Genomic DNA, 22142 nt, shown 5'->3' on the forward strand with positions numbered 1-22142 from the left:
TTTACATAGTAACTTTTTTTGAGCATATTCTTCGTATTCTTATTCCTAGACCCTTTGGGATTGCCCTTTTAGTGTGTATCGGATGTGCAGAGGACATGTGTAAATACTGGTGCATGTCAGTAGGTTTACAGAAGAGGTCAGTCTCAATTGAACCTTCAAGTTTTACTATGGTATCTAAAAATTATATTTCTTTCCTTGTCCATCAAAGGTCCACCTTAATATTACTGTGTATTTCATTTGCCATTTTATGAAACTGGAAAAGAGATTCTTCTCCGTGTGTCCAAACCCCAAAAATATCATCTACAAACCGAATGTATTCTAAAGGTTCTCTTTCCGATTTTCTAAGTAATTGTTCTTCCCATTTCCCCATGTATGTACTGGCAAAATGCATTCCTAATTTAGATCCTATTGCTGTACCATCGCTTTGTTTGTAATTCTTATCAACAAATGTAAAATAACTGTTTTCTAAAACTATGTTGATCATGTTCAGTACCTCTGCTGTAGGTATTGATTTATCTAGTCTATTATCTAGTGCTTTTTGACAAGCTTCTAAAGTTTCTTTACGAGGGACACTTGGGTACAAGGATTTTACATCCATGCAAAATAAAATTGTATTCTCTGGAAGGTTGTGTTTTATTGATTCAAGTCTTTTTAAAAATATTTTTAATATATATTTTAAACTGCATCGCGCATATCTTAACGACATAAAGTGAACCAGGATCTTCTTCTTCTTCTTCTTCTTCTTCTTCTTCTTACTCTGCATTCTCTGTTTTGATTACTTAATATGACACCTTCAGATCTCTGTGGACGACATTAACATGTAAATGACAATGGCACACTTGAAAGCAACACCTGTACTGTGTGCAAACAGTATCTAGCAGTCCCAACCTGTGTTTGAAAAGGTCAATTACCCTGGGAGCGCACACAACAAGCCAGGAGCTGTAATCTTGATTTCAGATTTATTGAGGTCATATCTTAGAGAGATCCCTTAAGGGATGTCATTCTTCCATGAAGAAAAAAAGAAAATGTGCTCTTTTGTTTTGCCCTTTGGCACTGAGGGACAAAAAAAGGGCAGCCCTTATCTGAAAGTGGAGACGCACTGTATGATCGCAGGTAAAAAGGATTTTGTATCACATTTTGTTGAGTTTATCTAGCATATAACAATAAAAGGTTATGGTGCTGACATTAGAACTCATAGACTGTATTTGATAGATAATAGCTAACATATCTGCCCTTTAAGAATATTAGGAGACTGATGCAAACAGGGTCTATTATTATTATTATTATTATTATTATGGATGGGTCTGTATCTGTATTTATGAAATAGACACAGACACACAGGTTTATTTTGTGCCATATCTTAAAATGATTTCAATGAATTGCTTGGTCAGTATAGCATTACACTTGAAATCATTTGGTATTTGCACTTTGAGATCATGTTTAAATAAATCGCAGATAGCTAATGATCATCTTACTCAGTATTTACTCTTTGATGCAAAATGAGGTTAAGGATGTTTGGTTTTACATGATGTATAATACATTCCACATTATGGATTTCCCAGACACTCATTTGTATGTAATACTACTTTACTCCACTGGGTGCACTATATATGTTAGTATGGGATAGTGTTTTGAACAAACATTTATTCAATTGTATTTTGAAGGCAATAATTACAATGTTCACCAGATGTGAAGTAAGCCACAAGGTTTTATATGTAATATAGTATCTGCCATCTAGAATAAAACACATTCTTCTGTGAACATGACAAATCTATGCTAATCCTAATACTACTGTATGTACATATTATACCATATGTAATGATGAATTTTACCTGATTAATTCATATTTATGGTATGGTTTATCTTGCTATTTTTTTTTCAACTTCCTCAATTTGCAGTTATTGTGGTTTTAATGATAAATTTAAAAAATACTTTCAAAATAATGTTTGATTTTCCCAGTCTTTGGCTAAGGAAAAACATTTGGAAACAGTTATTTAATGGTTTAAAACAAATGATTGTTTAACACTTTTGTAATGCCTTCCGTAACATACTCAGGCACATGTTTCTTGGTACAGAGTGTGTTTGATACAAACTAAACCATTCATCAATTTAAAAATTGGAAAACAGTAATTTTGGTTTCCAGACACAACCCCATTAATCTACCCAACTTCACACGCACAGAGAAAATGTTTTTATTTAATCAGGCACTTTATGCTAAGATTATTTTGTTTAGCTTTCATTGCAAAGAATGGATGTTTGATCTGTTAGGATAGGTGCAAGTCCTACAAACAAGATCTAAAAACACTTAAAACTACATTACTACCACTTTCACTGAACATGTAGGGTTAAGTATTATTAACTAATTAGCATCTTTTAGGATGAATGATAATTTCACAGAACCCTATTTGACATGTGGTCAATATTGTTTATGTTAAGTGGAATATTTCACTCCAAGTGCCACTTCATGTGTGATTAAGAGGCAAGGTTGGGGTTTGATTTAATATGCAGTGTCGTAGACTGATTCAGTTATGCATTAAAACTGTATTATTTCACTTGTTATTACTCAAGTAAATATTTCATGAGCCAGCTTCACTGTTGACAGTCTACATACTTTCTTTACTATATAAGGGTGCTTAACTAACACTGTACACCTTACATTGTACAAGTCTGTTTTCCTAAGTCGAATATGCACATCTGGACTTGATCACTATACAATAATGTGCTCATAGTATCCCATGCCAGAACTATAGATATTACCACAGTAATACATTTAGCAATACATACCTTTTTAGTTGCCATAACAGCTTTTCTGTTGGTAGGTGCTTTTGGAGAAATTGTCGCAAGATTGTTTTTGTTTTTCTTGGCTACAGGGAACTGAAAGGCTGGGAGACAAATAGAAAATACAACAGTTAATCCAAAACACCAGTGCTTAGCATAGACAATGCAATAAAGGTTTGGAAGTGCTTATTGCATAACTTTTTTGTAGCATTAAAGGGATGCTTTCTTCCACATACATATAATTTCTTTCCTGCTTAATGTATTATTATGTGGGGGGTCTCATGCTCTGTTTGCTGTTCCCACTGAGGTTGTTCTAGAAATGACCACTAGGGGTGTGCATGTGATTTTTACCCCTTTCTGCAACTGTGAGTTAGCAAATGTATAATTAGGGAGAAAACAAAATAAAAAATAGCACCTTAATTTCCTATCATATGGGACTCTGTAACATATTTAATTAATCAATTAAACCAAAGTAGTAATATTAAAACCCATACTATACTATTTGTTTTTATAAGCAACTAATAACTACCAATTACAAAACCCCAAATGTAGCTGATGTAAACTACACTGGTAATCAAACTGAACGGGGGTTTCTGGAGTCACAACTGCTAAACTACAACAGCATCTGTTATGTGTCATTACCATACCTTCACACCACAGGGTACTGAATTATTACTCATAAATCATACTAATAAAAAATTATAATTTACAAATGTTATATCTGTTCTTGCTACACCGAGGAACAGCTAGTGTTTACATGTATGCAATTTACAGTATATCCCTTTGTCAATTTAAATGTTTATGTTCATTGACTTCTTTGTTTATGTTTTTAAAGCTGAGAGCTGAGAAGTAATAAAAAACAAAAAAATCAGCACACAGCATCTAACCACATTTACGTTGCTATTTGAGAACTGCCTTAAAGAATGCCAGAAACCACACAATAAAATAAAAAAGCGCACTTCAGAGAACTCTTGCCTGTAGCCAGATGAAAAGATGAACACCTGGAAACCAGCAATACCGACACAGCAAAGAGTAAATCAATCGCCTCCCACACTCCCACTAAACACTAAACATCCTTTCAGCGTTTGCTTGCTGCACACGTAACTGGCCCCCTTGGACATGCAACACCACTCAAGCCATTCAAAAAAGGATCATTGAGATCCCCGCTAGGATAAGCAAGCCTTCAGGGGAAAACAGAAGTCCGGCTTACCCTCCTGTAGGCCGTCGTAGAGCTCCTTAAATTGGTTAAGGTTGGAGATGTGATCCTGAGCTCCCTGTAGCGTGGACTTCAGTTCACTGACTGTAATCTCATGTCGGCTGGCTTGCTCAGTGTGGGTCTCTGTTAGGTTTGTAAGCTCATGTTGCACGCTTGAAATAAAGTCAAAAATCTTTATGTTAAAAACACCAAATTAAACAATTCTGTTTGCGCCAAAGTTTGCCCCCCTACTTAAGTGCAACTAAATTAATGTTGTTTTTTTTCCTATTTCATTGTCGGCAAACTCTGCAAGCAGAAAACTATATTAATAATTCAACCAAATTTGTAATACGGATAGTTTAAAACTCTATATTGACCCACTAGTTTCAATCCAAAAGCAGCTCATTATAATATGTATGTAGGGCTGAGCAGGGGGAAATCTGTATACAGTATGTCTAAAATATGGTAAAATAGGGTCAAACATATTTCAGCTGAACTGATTTTACTGCAGAGGCACTAAACAGCATTTACTATACTACTGGAATACTTTTAAAGGGGTTGGAATGTTCTGCTTCTCATAGATACTGAACACAGGTCACCTTGTGTGCATGTTATCAAATACATGCCATTATTCTGGTATGCTAAATGCAACAGTCTTTGCAGACTGATGACATTTCTTGCCGTGGCATGCTTCTAGCGTGGTCCTTGGCCTATTCCCAGCAATCTTTCAATATCAGTGGCAGGTGTTTGTTTAAACAGTATAAATAACATTTACCCATTTTCCTATCCGTACAGTAGCTCTGTGGATTTATGGTTCACACGTAAACACTGACAAATGTTCTTTCTTTGTTTTTGTTTTGTGAATTTATTGATTGGAAGAGGTGAGGAACAATGGAACTGGCTGCAGGCACAGTTCTGGAAGGTACATGTAGGCAGGCAGGCAGGCATCATAAGAGCTTCTCCTCACAGCTCTGCAAGCAAGCACACCTCAGACCTGACCTGAACACCCCCTGCCTGTCTGTCGTTCAGTCCAGGGCCTCTCTCAAGCAGAGAATAACAAGTGTATTGATTTGTATAAGAGTTTATTTCATGTCCATTAGGGCTAGGTTGAAACTCATTTTACAAGAGACCTGAGCCCGATTAAAACCAGGCATCCAGAGGTGAAAGGCAGGAAAAACTTGTAGATTAGTCCAACACACAAGTTTTACCTTAAAAGCTCATCATTTTTCTTTTTCAGTTCTTCCTCAAAGGACACAATTTCGTGTTTCAATGATTCAGTCTCTTTCCCCAGGTCTTCCAGTTTTTGCAGCATCTTACCCAGATCTTTTTCTTTCTCGAACAAGCTGAAAAATAAGATTATATCCAGAAAATCTGTAAAGAAGCTGTGACTTTAGATGTGTTGTCAATGTACAACATAATAAATACACACTCTTAAAACCAGCTGTTATTTGTGTGTCTGGGGCTCCGTTTTTACATTGTTTTAGTTTGTTTTAGTTTTATCAAAGAAAATTAAAGGCATGTTAAAACAGCATTTTGTTCACTTTGAAGAAACAAAATAAAATTCCACATTAGAAGATATATATTTCCAACAAACTTGATATTTAGTTAATATAAGAATTCTGTTGTACAACACTACTACTGTGGTACTTTAGGATGGCATAAACAATTAATACCTACAAATAAGTAAATTATACTTTCATTAGAGGAAGGTATTAAGAACATTTTTCTCACCCTTTGCTCTACTGAAGATAGTCTGGTTTTATTGCTTGTATTTTAAACTTCAGTTTTAGAATATAACAATATTTCAATGACAATGATTTAGAATAAATAGTTGCTGCTACTTCCAGGTATAAAACGATTTCCTGTGGCAACACTTTTCCTGTTGTACCTTGTTACACATAATTTAGCACTGCTTTTCTAATTACCTATAGCAATTATAGATACAATCAATTTGTTAATTAAAAATCTGCAACAAACCATTACATTTTCATGACAATGAAAAGATGACCTTTGATATGGCTGCTCCCACTAATAAATTAAAACCCTTGTTTAGCACTTGTAATGACCCCTTTTAAACCTGCACCTGCCTTTAATAAATGTCACTATGTAAGCAATGCTCTTTTAGATTGGAAAGGGGTCCAATGAGACAGCTGTAATAAGCGTTACTTGGGTTAGGCTTATGCAGCCATAGGCCAGATTTATCAAGGTTTTTACACCAGAATGCAATTTGCACCAGCTTTTGTTACAAGTAAACTAACGTAAAAACAAGCAACAGACAACATGAAAGGTTAATTTAGGATAGTGTGTTTGTTACCATGCAGCATTCGCATATTCATTTGTCTTTCACAAAAAATGGAATAAACTGCAATCGATTGTTTATTGAGGGAGTTGCGCAGGACAGTCTGAGTTTACCCTTACATCTCCACCAATAGAAGGCACACCTTACACACGACATTAATGCAACATATATGACTTGAAATTTTAATGAAGCGAGTGTAATCAGAAATAAATACTTTAAAATCAGCACTGGAAAAAAGAAAACTGGAATGACAAATCTTTTTATTCTCTTTATTCAGTGAGCGGGAGGGGATTTGCGGGGTTCCTCATCAAAATTACAAATTTATTTTATCTATAATTAGAAAAGCAGTACTGAACGATGTGTAACAAGGTACATCACTAAAAATATAGCCTCCAGTGTAGTAGCCAATTACTGCAGATTGGTTGTCCTGCTGATCCTTGGGTAATGATGAAAGAGGTGCAAGCATGCGACAGCAGCTGTAATATTTCAGATGCATACGACAGCTTGTGTAAATCTTGCATGGTTCTGGAAGGTCAGTGTTTGTTCTAAGATGCAGCTAACCCTGGACGATGATGAATCTACTTTAATTTTATCTATAGCTCACAGTACCGGAAGTTGTAATAATACTCCCTTCCCATTATACTTCCTTCTTACTATTTTTAATGTAGGTTAAGAATAAAGAGCATTGCTTTAAAAAAAAAAAAAAAAAAGATCAAACAATGTATCTTGTTACTGTACTTATATTTTAACATCTGCAATGTTTTGGATGCCCATTAAGTTTGCAGTATAGAAAATCCTCAATCATCCAAACTGATTATCAGGACACCTCTATTCAGCACAGCCCCTTGGTAAACTGTCCAGTTGTGTGCTGTGCTCTTTTACCCTGTTACATATACATTTGTAGTAGGCATGTTGTTTGTTTTGTAAGGTGATTTTATGCATTTCAGAATGCCCTTTTTTTGTGTTGAAAACAATCCTCTATCAGTTTCCCAAAGCACTGCACATTGGTGGCAGCTATCTGAATACCAACATCCACCCCAGTGCCTTGGAGGGGGCGTGACCAGTGAGCTGTACTGTAGGAGTGTGAAGGGGCGGTGCCTAGGAGGGGGCGTGATCACTGAGCTGTACTGTAGGAGTGCGAGGGGGCAGTGCCTGAGAGGAGGCGTGGTCAGTGAGCTGTACTGTAGGAGTGCGAGAGGGCAGTGTCTGAGAGGAGGCGTGGTCAGTGAGCTGTACTGTAGGAGTGTGAAGGGGCGGTGCCTGGGAGGGGCATGATCACTGAGCTGTACTGTAGGAGTGCGAGGGAAGCAATGCCTGGGAGGAGGCGTGGTCAGTGAGCTGTACCGTAGGAGTGCGAGATGGCAGTGCCTGAGAGGGGGTGTGGTCAGTGAGCTGTACAGTTCGAGGGGGCTGGGCCTGGGAGGGGGCGTGGTCACTGAGCTGTAGGAGTGTGAGGGGGCAGGGCCTGGGAGGTCGTGTGGTCAGTGAGATGTACTGTAGGAGTGCGAGGGGGGTGGTGCCTGGGAGGAGGTGTGGTCAATGAATTGTACTGAAGCAGTGCAAGCTCACTGACCACACCCCCTGGCACAGGGGAAGGAGGCTGTGTGGTGCAGTGGTTAAAGAAAAGGGCTTGTAACCAGGTGGTCACCAGTTCAAATCCCACCTCAGCCACTGACTCATTGTGTGACCCTGAGCAAGTCACTTAACCTCCTTGTGCTCCATCTTTCGGGTGAGACGTAGTTGTAAGTGACTCTGCAGCTGATGCATAGTTCACACACCCTAGTCTCCGTAAGTCGCCTTGGATAAAGGCGTCTGCTAAATAAACAAATAATTTAAAAAAAGTACTGTAGGAGTTCGAGGTGGCTGTGCCTTGGAGGAGGCGTGGTCACTGAGCTGTACTGAGCGAACTGAGCTGGGTTCAATGGATCAACTTGTCTGCAGTGCAGAGTGCTTAGGCAGGGGAGGAGGTGAATTGGACCAAGACAAGAGTCACCCATAATGTTAAAATATTGAAATGGTAATTAAACTTCAAGGTAAAACCAAGAAGTAACATACTAAGAATCGTGTTCTGGATTCAGCAGGGTGAATTATTTAAATATTTCCAGAACTCCGACACAGTACTAGCCTGAGATTAAAAATGTATTTTAAAACAAAGGTACTTAACAATCACAATGGCTCCGGCAGTCCCGTCCCCCACCACCCCCACCTCCATAAAAAAAACACACTCCCTGCTAAAAAACATTTATCATGATTTGTTTTTCAGTTTAGATAGAGCTACAAAAAGACCTACAACTGACATATGTATTTTTCAGACATTAGAAGCATTCAATAGATGTAATACAACCTATATTATGCTTAGTAACAAAAGCATAAAACAAAAACATATGTATCTGAGGTCCAACTGTTCTGCAGGGAGAATGCTGCACAAGGATGCAAGGGCAAAAACCTTTGAACAGAGACTTTACTATATTGGATAGTCTACATGTTTTAGTTTTTCTAGACTTTCACCATAACTTATGTGGAGAGAGGAACAAGATTTACGGCTATACGTGGAGCAAAGCCTTTTTTATATACTCTATCATACATAAGCAGTAAATGGATACAGGTGACTAAGGAATTTGAAGCCTTTTATGTTTTAATCCTGCACTAAAGAAAAACCTATTATTAAGGTCTTAAAGTGCATTATAAAAGATAGTGTACAAATTGTCACATTAAATACTAGTGTCAAGGTCTCTGATGTGTTTTTTATAGTCTAGCTGATACATTGATAGGTGTACAGAATCGCCACAATATTATTGTATATTATTTAGGAATATTTGAACATCAACTAATAGCATACATTTCAAATATTCAATATTAAAGGACAACAGTTCTGCTGGGAATTTCTGTAAGAATGTATTTTGATAATCTGCATAAAGTTGTACTATCCCACAATCATGTTAAATTTTACATTCAAATAAAAGTCCCTTGTGTCTGTTTAACAGTCATTCTTTAAGAAATCCAGGCAGATATAGTGAAGTTTTATGATGAAGAAATCTTCAGGATAGATGGTTCACAGGTCTAGATTATCAAAGCTATTTATTCCAAAATGCCATTAGCACAATTTTCAGTTAGTAAAGTCCCAATGAAGTTAGCAAACCAGACATATGCATTTAACTTAGATGATTGTGAGCAATTATTATTATTTTTTTTTTCCCTTTGGTGTTTTTACCCATCAGAAAAAAATAATGCCAATGACGATTTGGAGTAAACAGCTTTGAGAATCTAACCTATAATGTACTGGTATGAGGTGCATAATGAGAAAATGGCTGCGAAAATGAAAATCTAAAAAGTTCCTTTGTTTTGTTTTTTAAGGAATGGGGGTGAGTGGACAGCACATTTAGAATCCATTAAAAAAAAAATTTAGTTGCTAATTAAATGACCATGTATAATTGTATTTCTTTTAAAATACTCACATCTCTTTGTTTTGATTCAGTTCAGCATGCAGGTTATCTGCCTTTTGATTCCTAGAAATAATGAGCATTATGTAAAGTTATACATGAAACTAATGCACACATGACATTAAGATACTTGGGTCTATACAGTGATCCTAAGGTAGTATGAATTCTTACTGTTCATCTTGCTGTCTTCTCAATAAACTGAAGTAAGGCAACCGGGTAACCGTCTCAGCTGTTTCTGATTCGAGATCGGGATCTTTGGTGAGCTGCAAGCTGTAAACTCCATCTAAAGCAAGCATTAAAGAATGTGAAATTATCAGAAGTATAGAAAAAGTGACTACATTTTAATAAACACATAATGTATTGTTTACCAATTTCTTTTATACCTGTTGAAGTGTCCCTCGATCATATTTAAACTATTGTATTTATTTTTATTTTACGTTTACTTTTCCAGGAAGGCACTTTTTTCAAACACAGGGTATGCTTCTGAAACGACTCCTAGAAACCATATTTCTGAGTGGATTTAAAAATGCCCCCTAGTCTGGAGATTATTTGTCAATCCAGCTCAATTCAGATAGGCAGCATTCTAGGGGTCTTTTAAGAAGCAGCAACAGTTAGTAAACGTGGTACGATCTATGCAGAAACTGCAATAGAGAATGATAGGGTACACACATAACAGTAACAGGTAGGACAGTTTTTCATTACATTTCTTTTTTCATGTGCAAGTTAATAATAAAGGTTACCTAAACATAAATCTATACATTTGACCTTTCTGCATTTAGTTTGTGCTATGAGGAGGTGTTTCTGGAAGACTGGAATTCTGGGAAGCAACAGGATTCAGGAGCACTGACACAATGTAATGTCTTAACTGCGAGATCACTAAAGACTAAGCATGCGAGGAGACTGCAATGTGCATACAGCAACAGGCTGACGTAAAATTAACAATAATCGTGTACTTTTTCATTGGGGTAGGAAATGATCATTCTTCTCTTAAGAAACATCTTAAATCAGGATTTTAATCAAATATATAGCAGTAAATGGATACAGGTGACTAAGGAATTTGAAGCCTTTTATGTTTTAATCCTGCACTAAAGAAAAACCTATTATTAAGGTCTTAAAGTGCATTATAAAAGATAGTGTACAAATTGTCACATTAAATACTAGTGTCAAGGTCTCTGATGTGTTTTTTAATCAAATATTTGAATAAAAAGAATTAGAAAAGGAACTTAGCAGGTGCATGAACAAAATTAACATTTTCACAAGGCAGAAGAAGCCACAACACCTCATTGACCATACTGGCCTGGGTTTCATAATATTGATGGTGTTTGTGTGTGTGTGTATATATATATTAGGGCAGCTGGCTCTTTGAGCTAATATATATATATATATATATATATATATATATATATATATATATATATATACACAGTGCCTTGCGAAAGTATTCGGCCCCCTTGAACTTTGCGACCTTTTGCCACATTTCAGGCTTCAAACATAAAGATATGAAACTGTAATTTTTTGTGAAGAATCAACAACAAGTGGGACACAATCATGAAGTGGAACGAAATTTATTGGATATTTCAAACTTTTTTAACAAATAAAAAAATGAAAAATTGGCCGTGCAAAATTATTCAGCCCCCTTAAGTTAATACTTTGTAGCGCCACCTTTTGCTGCGATTACAGCTGTAAGTCGCTTGGGGTATGTCTCTATCAGTTTTGCACATCGAGAGACTGAAATTTTTGCCCATTCCTCCTTGCAAAACAGCTCGAGCTCAGTGAGGTTGGATGGAGAGCATTTGTGAACAGCAGTTTTCAGTTCTTTCCATAGATTCTCGATTGGATTCAGGTCTGGACTTTGACTTGGCCATTCTAACACCTGGATATGTTTATTTGTGAACCATTCCATTGTAGATTTTGCTTTATGTTTTGGATCATTGTCTTGTTGGAAGACAAATCTCCGTCCCAGTCTCAGGTCTTTTGCAGACTCCATCAGGTTTTCTTCCAGAATGGTCCTGTATTTGGCTCCATCCATCTTCCCATCAATTTTAACCATCTTCCCTGTCCCTGCTGAAGAAAAGCAGGCCCAAACCATGATGCTGCCACCACCATGTTTGACAGTGGGGATGGTGTGTTCAGGGTGATGAGCTGTGTTGCTTTTACGCCAAACATAACATTTTGCATTGTTGCCAAAAAGTTCGATTTTGGTTTCATCTGACCAGAGCACCTTCTTCCACATGTTTGGTGTGTCTCCCAGGTGGCTTGTGGCAAACTGTAAACGACACTTTTTATGGATATCTTTAAGAAATGGCTTTCTTCTTGCCACTCTTCCATAAAGGCCAGATTTGTGCAGTATACGACTGATTGTTGTCCTATGGACAGAGTCTCCCACCTCAGCTGTAGATCTCTGCAGTTCATCCAGAGTGATCATGGGCCTCTTGGCTGCATCTCTGATCAGTCTTCTCCTTGTATGAGCTGAAAGTTTAGAGGGACGGCCAGGTCTTGGTAGATTTGCAGTGGTCTGATACTCCTTCCATTTCAATATTATCGCTTGCACAGTGCTCCTTGGGATGTTTAAAGCTTGGGAAATCTTTTTGTATCCAAATCCGGCTTTAAACTTCTCCACAACAGTATCTCGGACCTGCCTGGTGTGTTCCTTGTTCTTCATGATGCTCTCTGCGCTTTAAACGGACCTCTGAGACTATCACAGTGCAGGTGCATTTATACGGAGACTTGATTACACACAGGTGGATTCTATTTATCATCATTAGTCATTTAGGTCAACATTGGATCATTCAGAGATCCTCACTGAACTTCTGGAGAGAGTTTGCTGCACTGAAAGTAAAGGGGCTGAATAATTTTGCACGCCCAATTTTTCAGTTTTTTATTTGTTAAAAAAGTTTGAAATATCCAATAAATTTCGTTCCACTTCATGATTGTGTCCCACTTCTTGTTGATTCTTTACAAAAAATTACAGTTTCATATCTTTATGTTTGAAGCCTGAAATGTGGCAAAAGGTCGCAAAGTTCAAGGGGGCCGAATACTTTCGCAAGGCACTGTATATATATATATATATATATATATATATATATATATATATATATATATATATATATATATATATATATAATTAACTGGCCACTGCAATAACTGGTTTGTGGCTAATTAATGCCTAATGAAGCCCAGCCTTTTTGATCATAGATAGATAGATAGATAGATAGATAGATAGATAGATAGATAGATATGTGATCAAAAAGGCTGGGCTTTATTAGGCATTAATTAGCCACAAATCAGTTCTTGCAGTGGCCAGTTAATTCAGGTTTTGAAACATAGCAGGTATGTTCGTGGCTGAGATTTCTGAGGGTGGAGCAAAGCATTGGGCTTCGGTTTTTGAATGTGCATTTGCACATTTTTTGTTGGAAGGTATGCTACTGATTTTCAACTAATGATGGCTGGTGGACATCAATAATTGCAGGAGTTAAGACATTGGAAAGATGTGAAGAGGACTCATTTTTGTGACCTGTTGTAGCCATTATTTCATGGGTTTGTTGTGGTTCTGACAGTTGACAATTATACTAGATGCTCTCTTTTTGGCAGATTTATACCTTACTGTACTTTATCAGTGATGGTTGTGTGGGCATTTCCTGGCCATTAATGCCCTCTACATCAACCAATCGGAAGACATAATTTCTGTTCTATTCATCTGACATGTTTATAATCTATAGTAATTGCAGTTGCAGCCATTACATTGTCTTTAATCAACTGTCTGTCTTTCCGCAAAAACTCTAAGCATAACAAAGCTTTGAAAACACAGCAAGATTTGATTTATATAAAACTCATGGTAAATGTTTCATATATGAAAAAAACAATGTCACTATAATGAGACTGGCTTTCTTGCTATTCAAATCCATTTATTAAATCAATCTTTATTTTATTAATTCAGCTCATCTCAATTTCAAAGAAAGCCTTTTTAAAACAACATAAGGTTCTGATTGAGGCTCATCCAAACAAAGTTAGATTAATGCTCTATGCTATAGAGCGACATGTTTTAAAAACCTTTTATTAACACAAATATCTTAAACTCTTACTGTCTATAAATTAAAACTCTTAGGGCTGTATTCTGATCACAGCGCAAATGCGAGTACAAGTGTGAACGGCGCATGCCCTCGATTCTGTGACGCATAAATGGAGCGAAGACGTAAAAAAAAAAGTAGTGCACTGAAATGGTATTCTGAAGACATGTCTTGCCCCGTTATAGAGCGCATGCCCCATCATTTAAATATTTGCCGAAGCGATTCTGATGACAGGGCAATGGGGTCCCAAACAGACAATTGAGTGCTGTGTTAAGACCCGCTGAAACCAGGTTTATTTAGTGGTGCAATCAGGAACTTTAATAATTGAACACACTATAAAAAGCAAAGTAGTCCTAAGTAACAACTGCGTGTGTTTAGACTGACACAGAAAGAGGAAATCAAAGAAAGAAAAGTAAAAGAAAACAATGACTGGGTTGAGGGAGTGGGTTTTTTCTCTGGCGTTCTCCATCGCTAAATTCATGTAGTTCACATTTAGAGGATGCCACAATGAGAAATAATTTGTTTTATTTATGTATTCATTTAAGATTGAGTAATTTAGTTTGGTATGTAACTATTCACAAACCACCATTTCCAACATCCTTAAATGTACAGTTTGGAGGTACTGTAGAGCTAAAACTACAGTACTACAAAAAAAAAAAAAAAAAAATCCATTTAATTTTAAAACAAAAAAACAAAAATTAAATTGATTTAAAAAAAAAAAAAAATCTGATTTAAAACAAATCCAAGTTTTTTTATTTAAAAAAATAATAATAATAATAATTCGCCAACCATCTGTGTGTGCATTTGCCCATCTCCCAACTTACATGGTTGCATATCTGGAAAAGGGCTTATTAAATTGTGATGAATCTTGGTTTTAACATTATTTAGTATATGTTATTGGGAGTATAAGATCATGGGGACAAATTAAGTTGTCTCTATCTGCACTTCTGTCCATTTGTATGTCACACACAAGAAGTTATTACACATTTGAGGTGCTAGTCTTATGTTTCAGTATAATACTAACATCTATTTTTTTGTCTGACCTGGAATTTACAGCCTGGATGGAGGGTGTATGTTACTTGCCCATTACTGAAATTATTCAGTATTTGTGATGATATATGTTTATATCTTGGACTAACACAGCAGCAACATTTCATAAGAACAACATCCAGATTCAATGTTACGCAACCTACAGACGTGCTCAAATTTGTTGGTACCCTGCCACAAAAAACAAAGAATGCACAATTTTCTCTGAAATAACTTGAAACTGAGAAAAGTAATTGGCATCCACCATTGTTTATTCCGTATTTAATAGAAATCAGACTTTGCTTTTGATTTTTTTATTCAACATAATATTGTAAATAATAAAACAAATGAAAATGGCATGGACAAAAATGATGGGACCGCTAACCTAATATTTTGTTGCACAACCTTTAGAGGCAATCACTGCAATCCAACATTTTCTGTAGCTCTCAATGAGACTTCTGCACCTGTTAACAGGTAGTTTGGCCCACTCTTCCTGAGCAAACTGCTCCAGCTGTCTCAGGTTTGATGGGTGCCTTCTCCAGACTGCAAGTTTCAGCTCTTTCCATAGATGTTCGATAGGATTCAGATCAGGACTCACAGAAGGCCACTTCAGAATAGTCCAATGTTTTGTTCTTATCCATTCTTGGGTGCTTTTAGCTGTGTGTTTTGGGTCATTATCCTGTTGGAGGACCCATGACCTACGACTGAGACAGAGCTTTCTGACACTGGGCAGTACGTTTCGCTCCAGCATGCCTTGATAGTCTTGGAATTTCATTGTGCCCTGCACAGATTCAAGGCACCCTGTGCCAGGCGCAGCAAAGCAGCCCCAAAACATAACCGAGCCTCCTCCATGTTTCACTGTAGGTATGGTGTTCTTTTCTTTGAAAGCTTCATTTTTTCGTCTGTGAACATAGAGCTGATGTGACTTGCCAAAAAGCTCCAGTTTTGACTCATCTGTCCAAAAGACATTCTCCCAGAAGGATTGTGGCTTGTCACTATGCATTTTAGCAAATTCCAGTCTGGCTTTTTTATGTTTTTCTGTCAAAAGTGGAGTCCTCCTGGGTCTTCTTCCATGGAGCCCACTTTCACTCAAAAAGCGACGGATGATGCGATCAGAAACTGATGTACCTTCACCTTGGAGTTCAGCTTGTATCTCTTTGGCAGTTATCCTTGGTTCTTTTTCTACCATTCGCACAATCCTTCTGTTCAATCTGGGGTCGATTTTCCTCTCACGGCCGCGTCCAGGGAGGTTGCCTACAGTAACATGGACCTTAAACTTCTTAATAATATTTGCAACTGTTGTCACAGGAACATCAAGCTGCTTGGAGATGGTCCCGTAGCCTTTACCTTTACCATGCTTGTCTATTATTTTCTTTCTGATCTCCTCAGACAACTCTCGCCTTTGCTTTCTCTGGTCCATGTTCAGTGTGGTGCACACAATGATACCAAACAGCACAGTGACTACTTTTCTCCATTTAAATAGGCTGAATGACTGATTACAAGATTGGAGACATGTGTGTTAGTAATTAAAGAAACTAATTAGTTTGAAATATCACTATAATCCAATTATTTATTATCTTTTCTAAGGGGTACCAACAAATGTGTCCAGGCCACTTTAGAATATCTTTGTAGAATAAACAATAATTCATCTCTTTTCACAGCTTCTTTGCTTTATTCTATGACATACCAAAGGCATGCAAGTATACATGATAAAATAGCTTTTAATTTCATCACTTTTCAGGAGGAATGAAGCATTATTTCAATGAGCTGTAAGGGTACCAAAAAATTTGAGCACGTCTGTATATATGTATACTGCAGTCTTACCATAGAGTTCATCCCGAATGAGCGCCACCACTCTTGAGAACACACCTAGCTGTGGCACAAGGTCCTCCAACACCTGAAACAGCAACCTCATTCGAGCTTCAGTAGGCTTCTGAAAGGACAATTCCTTCTTATCATCTAATAACTGCACCAGGTACTGATTAGCTGTATGAGAAAATAAATAAAATATTTTAAGTCAAAAGCTACAAAGTGCAGGAATGCACTGTTTTAGAAATGTACTCTTTTCCCCTTTGATACTGTATAAGCACTCAATGGGCTAGATTCTCAAAGCTATTTACTACAAATTGTCCATAGTTCATTTTTAATAAAACAAAAAAACATGAATTACAATTCTAAAACAAGTACGGTAATAAATAACTATTACACGCTCCTCAAATTGGTTGTAGCTAACAAAATAATGACATGAATGTTCCACGTCATTGCAGTTTTTAGGAAACATGTATTTTCATATAAAAACATGATATCTGATACTACACTACAGTGGATTAAAGAAATACAATTTTGCGCAAGACATGCTTTCCGATAGTCTTTACTTCCATGGTCATGTCACCTGGAGGGTTAAATTGTCCCAACCCCCCCATATTGATTTATTTCCTGTCAATAACCAATCTGCTGCTTCCCCAACTGACTATGCTTTCAGACAGTAACATGCTTTGACCACCTAGATTTCAACATGGTTTATTGCTAAAAATAAAGATGGTGCTTTGGAAGAACAGCTCTTAGTTATTAATTAAACAAAACAAAACAAACAGAAAAAAAGCACTGCCTCTTTGTAGTCATGTGGGCTCCTGTTTGTATACTGCTGGGTAATTGAAATCGTGTCAGATGTTGTCTGAAATGCCTTTACAATACAAACCAATAGAATGATTTTCAGTGATTTACTCTCGTGTGTGCTTAGCGCTATTTTATTCAGAAAGAAAAAAAATCATCACATACAGTCTCCACAGAGGACCCTAGTCAACAATATGAAGGGGTCCCTGATTAGCCCTAATCTTGGACTACCTTCTAATCAGGTTGTGAGTAACATTAGGTTTGTGTCTAACATATATGAATGGTAATTTATCAGTTTTCCCTCATACTTTTCCCATGATCACACTACGCCTTCACTATGGTTTACTATGTTTTTAATATTCTTTAGCATACCTAGGTTTTACAATGTTTACCAGTATGCTTTACCATGCTTGCACTATACTTTATTGCGCTATGCTTTTACTATGGCAAAATGTTATAAGGGTAGTCATGCATAAATGACAGTAAAAGGTTTTTGACCTGGCAAATCAAAGATGTGCAATTTATTTTTTTTCTTTCATTAAACTGCTATACATTACATATTTAAAGGATTTGAAAAGGGCTTGTTTGCTTACCTGGTGAATTGGCTTCTAATATTAGAGATGAATCAAGTGGAATCCTTTTTTGAACCTTTGAGGTCATGTTTAAAACAATAAAGTTGCCTTGATAAAAATAAAATAAAATCATTTATCATATGTTCAATTGTGTAACAAGAAGTCAACATCAAGATAGGACATCAAACTGTGCTTAGTCTTAAAAATACATGTTATACTGTATGTATTCAGAAATAACAATTTTCTGCATTTTTGTGAACAACCTAAGTAATATTTAATTAGCACTAAACAACTATGATGGACTTCACTGTCAGAAAATTAACCTTCCGAGTTGCTAATCTTTCAATTTCTTTTCACAAAACTGCAAATTGCACAATGAAGAAAAACTGTGTGATAAACAGGGGTAATTGGGCAGGCACTATCAAGTTCTACGTGTCTTTCTTTGCGAAGGGTACTTACAAAACTAACAAACTGAGCAACACTCCTTAAATTGACTTTCAAGTTTCTTGATAATTCTGGCCTGTTCAGTTTTGTTTAACCTTTTTGGGGGGAAGAAAAATCTACTGGCAGCAGCCTTTTTGGTATTTCTTATTACTAGTGCAAATACTCTACTGTCAGTAAGAAACCCCAAAGACTGCTGCCAGCAGTTTAACATCAGGACTGAAAAAAGAGCTGTTTATATTCTATATTGCACTTTTAAAAAAGGGAAATGGCAAGTTGTATTAAGAATTGTATGCAGGTACTGAAAGCAGCGAAATCAGCCAACTGGTAGTAACACCTGCCTTTTTATTATGCTTTATATAAATGCTATATGAAAAACGGCAACTTTTGAATTAATAACTGTGGCAAATGCATTTAACCTATACTACCTTCCAACTACTGTACTTTGTTTTTTCACATAGGTCAGTGGACAATTAACGTGACTTGTTTGCAATTTAATTACAGTACATATTTGCTGTAAAGATGATAAAATGCACTTGAAAGGAGCTGTTTTAAAGTAGTTCCTTCCACAATACAACTTACGTGATAGCTGGCATAACTTTATTCTTAACATTACAAAATGTAACTATTTGTGAAAATGCAATAACTGCACAAATGTTATTTAACAGTCAAAACTATTATAAAAACGCAGATAAGTTAAGTATACGCTATAAAGTTACTTATAATACATACAAAAATAAGCTTTGCGTTATTATTAAAGCCATTACAATATTGACTGTGTAATAGTACTGTAGTGTATCTCCGAATTTAAAAGGCGTCCCATAAATTTAGCACCCCCTTTTTCAAACTAGCATTCACTTTCCAATCCCAACAGATAAAAAAAAAAAAATCATTGTAACATTGCTAAATATCACCCACCTTTTCAAACAGTTTGTAAAGCTGCACAATGAATGCAAGGTTGTCAGTGTTGTAGTTCCCGAAACAATCTGGTTGCCTTGGAAACGAGGAGGAGCTGAACCTTCACCTCTGACTGTAGGACGGGACGGCAATCATCATGGAGAATTAGGAAGGAAAATCAGGAACTGGTGAAAATAATGCTGCTCTATTTTTTTTCTCTCCTCCTTGAAAAGATTTATAATAAAAACATATTCTACAATAACGGCATGACCGCGTAGAAATGCATTCAGATTAAAGAATGATATTTCGGAAATCGTGAAAAAGAAAAACAGGGTTATATTATTTGCACATTAAATAGCAACACAGTGTTGTTGTTTATATGTATGTTGCTGTCATTTGAACGATGTTAGTGATGTTGTTTGAGCTAGACCAGAGGTTTGGTATGTACATTGCCAATGGCATAAGTAATAACTGCGGGAAACATTTTGGGCAGTCAGCTTTTTTGTATTAGATATAGCCTATGTATGACCATTTAAGAAAGCAATACGCATCATATCCAAGAACAGGGACACTAGAAAATCTAGCTCTGCGATACTTTACTAAACTGTATCATTATAAATAAAAAGTGATCGGTGTTACTGAAAGCAAAAAATGGTCAAGTGCATTTAATGTACTAAGCATGCTGTGAAAGGAATAGGATAGGAAGAAAAATTAGTTGTGTGTGAATGTATTTGCAAATCCAATTGTTTCGGGGCGTAGGGTTGATTTAAAACAGCATATTACCTCTATATTTGCATTTTGAAAAAAAGAAAAAGAAAAACAAGCTGAAAATGTCACTCGCAGAGCAGTCTCAAAAGTGGTTCCCAACCCACGTCCAGGCCACCGTTCTGCAAGCCAGAGACCTCCAGCCGAAAGGAAAGAACGGCACCAATGACACTTACACCATCATTCAGTTAGGCAAAGAAAAGTACTCCACCTCCGTAGCCGAGAAGACCCTGAGTCCGGTGTGGAAAGAGGAAGCTTCCTTTGAACTTCCCGGTCTACTTCTGGAGGGCAATCCGGAAACATACACTCTTAACCTGATCGTGATGCACAGGTCATTGGTGGGACTGGACAAGTTTCTGGGGCAGGTGTCTATCAGCCTCAATGAAATCTTTGACAACAAGGAAAGAAGAAAAATTGAGTAAGTGTTTGGTTTTGTCTATTAACAAAAACATCACCGTTTAATGATGTGAATAGAGTTTAGAGTTTAAATGAATTGTTTCCTAAACCTTTAGCTATTGACAAAAAATATGCTTGTCAAATATGATAGAGGTCAGCTGTAGTCTTTATACAGTAGGATTTGTACAGTGTTAGATATTCAGTATGTATTCAAAGTAGTTTCCATATACACATGAATGTCCAACACATGTAGTCTGGAGCTGGCACACATTAACTTTTGTTGTGCAGCATAAAAAAAGTAATGTCACTCTGTCTGGCTTTTGTGGCTGGTTACAAACCATCCCAATACTGTATATTAAAGTTTGAACTTAACCTAGCATGTAAACATATAGGAAATTAAACAGAATCTAGATCTAATATAATAAAATAGGTAAATGAACAGGGGGGCAAAGAAAACCCAGTTCAGCTGACCAGTTTATATGTTCCTGAAAAAAAAACTATAATGCACATCCTACTGTTAAGGATTCAATTGGAATAGTGGTGATCTAACACAGCCTGGCCTGGTGTTCGCATGAGCTGGAATCAGAGGATCCAGTCATCTCTGACTCAACCAGATTCATTTCAAGTTTTGTTGTGTCACATTTCCACCTGCACCATGAAGCTGGTCTCCTCTCGTACCAATATCACACTGAGGCTGCTGCCGGTTCCATCAGCAATCTACAAGGCAGTCTGCTACCGGACATTACACAGAAGTGAAAGTATTTCTTTCATGTTCAGCCTACTTGCTTTTTTTGTTTGTGCAGTCTGAGATTTAAAACTTGCCTCTCGCATCCTTCGCATTGGAAGCTCATTACAGCAGGTAACTTCCATTATCAGTGTTAGCTGGAGAGATTGAGCTCTTCCAGTTTACAATTCTAACTGGGACTGACGTACTGATTTGAACGTAATAGACATAAAACTATAAGAAAACAAAATGTCAAGCACTGTATCAGGTACAACGTATACAAAACTAAGTAAAGTAGACTCAAATTTAGCTTGTGCCTTCATCAGTGTTACAGTCATTTTTCTTTTTGATAAAAGGAATTGGCCATAATGTTTGCCTACTTGACTGTGGTCAATTTGATACACTATGATATCTCTGAGTCTGTGGCAGTCTTAAAATCTTGAGAAAAGATTCTACAGTGTTTTAACTTGTTCTTAATTTGTGTGCCTTGAGATGACTTCCATGGAAGGCTCAACACAAATAAAATCAGTAGCCAGTTGGTAAAAAGAAACTGGAAGCAGATGCAGAAGCAGAAAAGTACCAATACAAGAAAGGCTTCAGAGAAAAGAGCAGGATGAGGAGCAGGCTGATTGGGGCTTGGGTGGCTATTTGTGATACTGATTTGAATCTGATTTGAAGGTATACCACCCACCAATGGGGAATTTGTTTTTGACCTCCTATCCAATATAGCAGTGAATTTCTTTTAAATTGTATTAAATGATGACTTTCTCACAAAGCTGTACTCTGAGGATATGAACTGATAAAAGGTGACTGACTGGTGGTTTTGCAGGTTCATAATGTTGTACCCTAGTGTTATTTGGGGATGGTTTCTAAGTATTTAACAGAATACAGAGCATGTAACTTTGATACAGCTCTAAAGTAGTTCACAC

General features: G+C 36.8%; 2 protein-coding genes across 4 annotated transcripts in view; one reads left to right on the forward strand and one right to left on the reverse strand.

Annotated features, from left to right (window-relative positions):
- Window positions 1-20356, reverse strand: part of LOC117418540 (uncharacterized) — a 133276-nt gene extending 112920 nt beyond the window's left edge. Inside the window, exons 1-9 of one of the 3 annotated variants that reach the window (XM_059035714.1) lie at window positions 20270-20356; window positions 19350-19461; window positions 18012-18098; window positions 16630-16791; window positions 9884-9995; window positions 9728-9778; window positions 5182-5316; window positions 3989-4146; window positions 2785-2882 (exon numbers count right to left, since the gene is read on the reverse strand). In XM_059035714.1, the coding sequence (XP_058891697.1) occupies window positions 2785-2882; window positions 3989-4146; window positions 5182-5316; window positions 9728-9778; window positions 9884-9995; window positions 16630-16791; window positions 18012-18078 (783 nt within the window). In that variant the 5' untranslated portion in view covers window positions 18079-18098; window positions 19350-19461; window positions 20270-20356. Of the gene's footprint in view, window positions 1-2784; window positions 2883-3988; window positions 4147-5181; window positions 5317-9727; window positions 9779-9883; window positions 9996-16629; window positions 16792-18011; window positions 18102-19349; window positions 19462-20111; window positions 20227-20269 lie in introns of those variants that run through there. The other 2 variants (XM_034031699.3, XM_059035715.1) reach the window with 2 other exon arrangements.
- Window positions 19462-22142, forward strand: part of LOC117418541 (rab11 family-interacting protein 2) — a 39407-nt gene continuing 36726 nt past the window's right edge. The window contains exon 1 of the mRNA XM_034031700.3: window positions 19462-20511. Coding sequence (XP_033887591.2) covers window positions 20159-20511 — 353 coding nt within the window. The 5' untranslated portion in view covers window positions 19462-20158. The remainder of the gene's footprint in view (window positions 20512-22142) is intronic.

This window comes from Acipenser ruthenus, chromosome 13, assembly GCF_902713425.1.
Source record: "Acipenser ruthenus chromosome 13, fAciRut3.2 maternal haplotype, whole genome shotgun sequence".
In the NCBI taxonomy this organism is placed as follows: Eukaryota; Metazoa; Chordata; class Actinopteri; order Acipenseriformes; family Acipenseridae; genus Acipenser; species Acipenser ruthenus.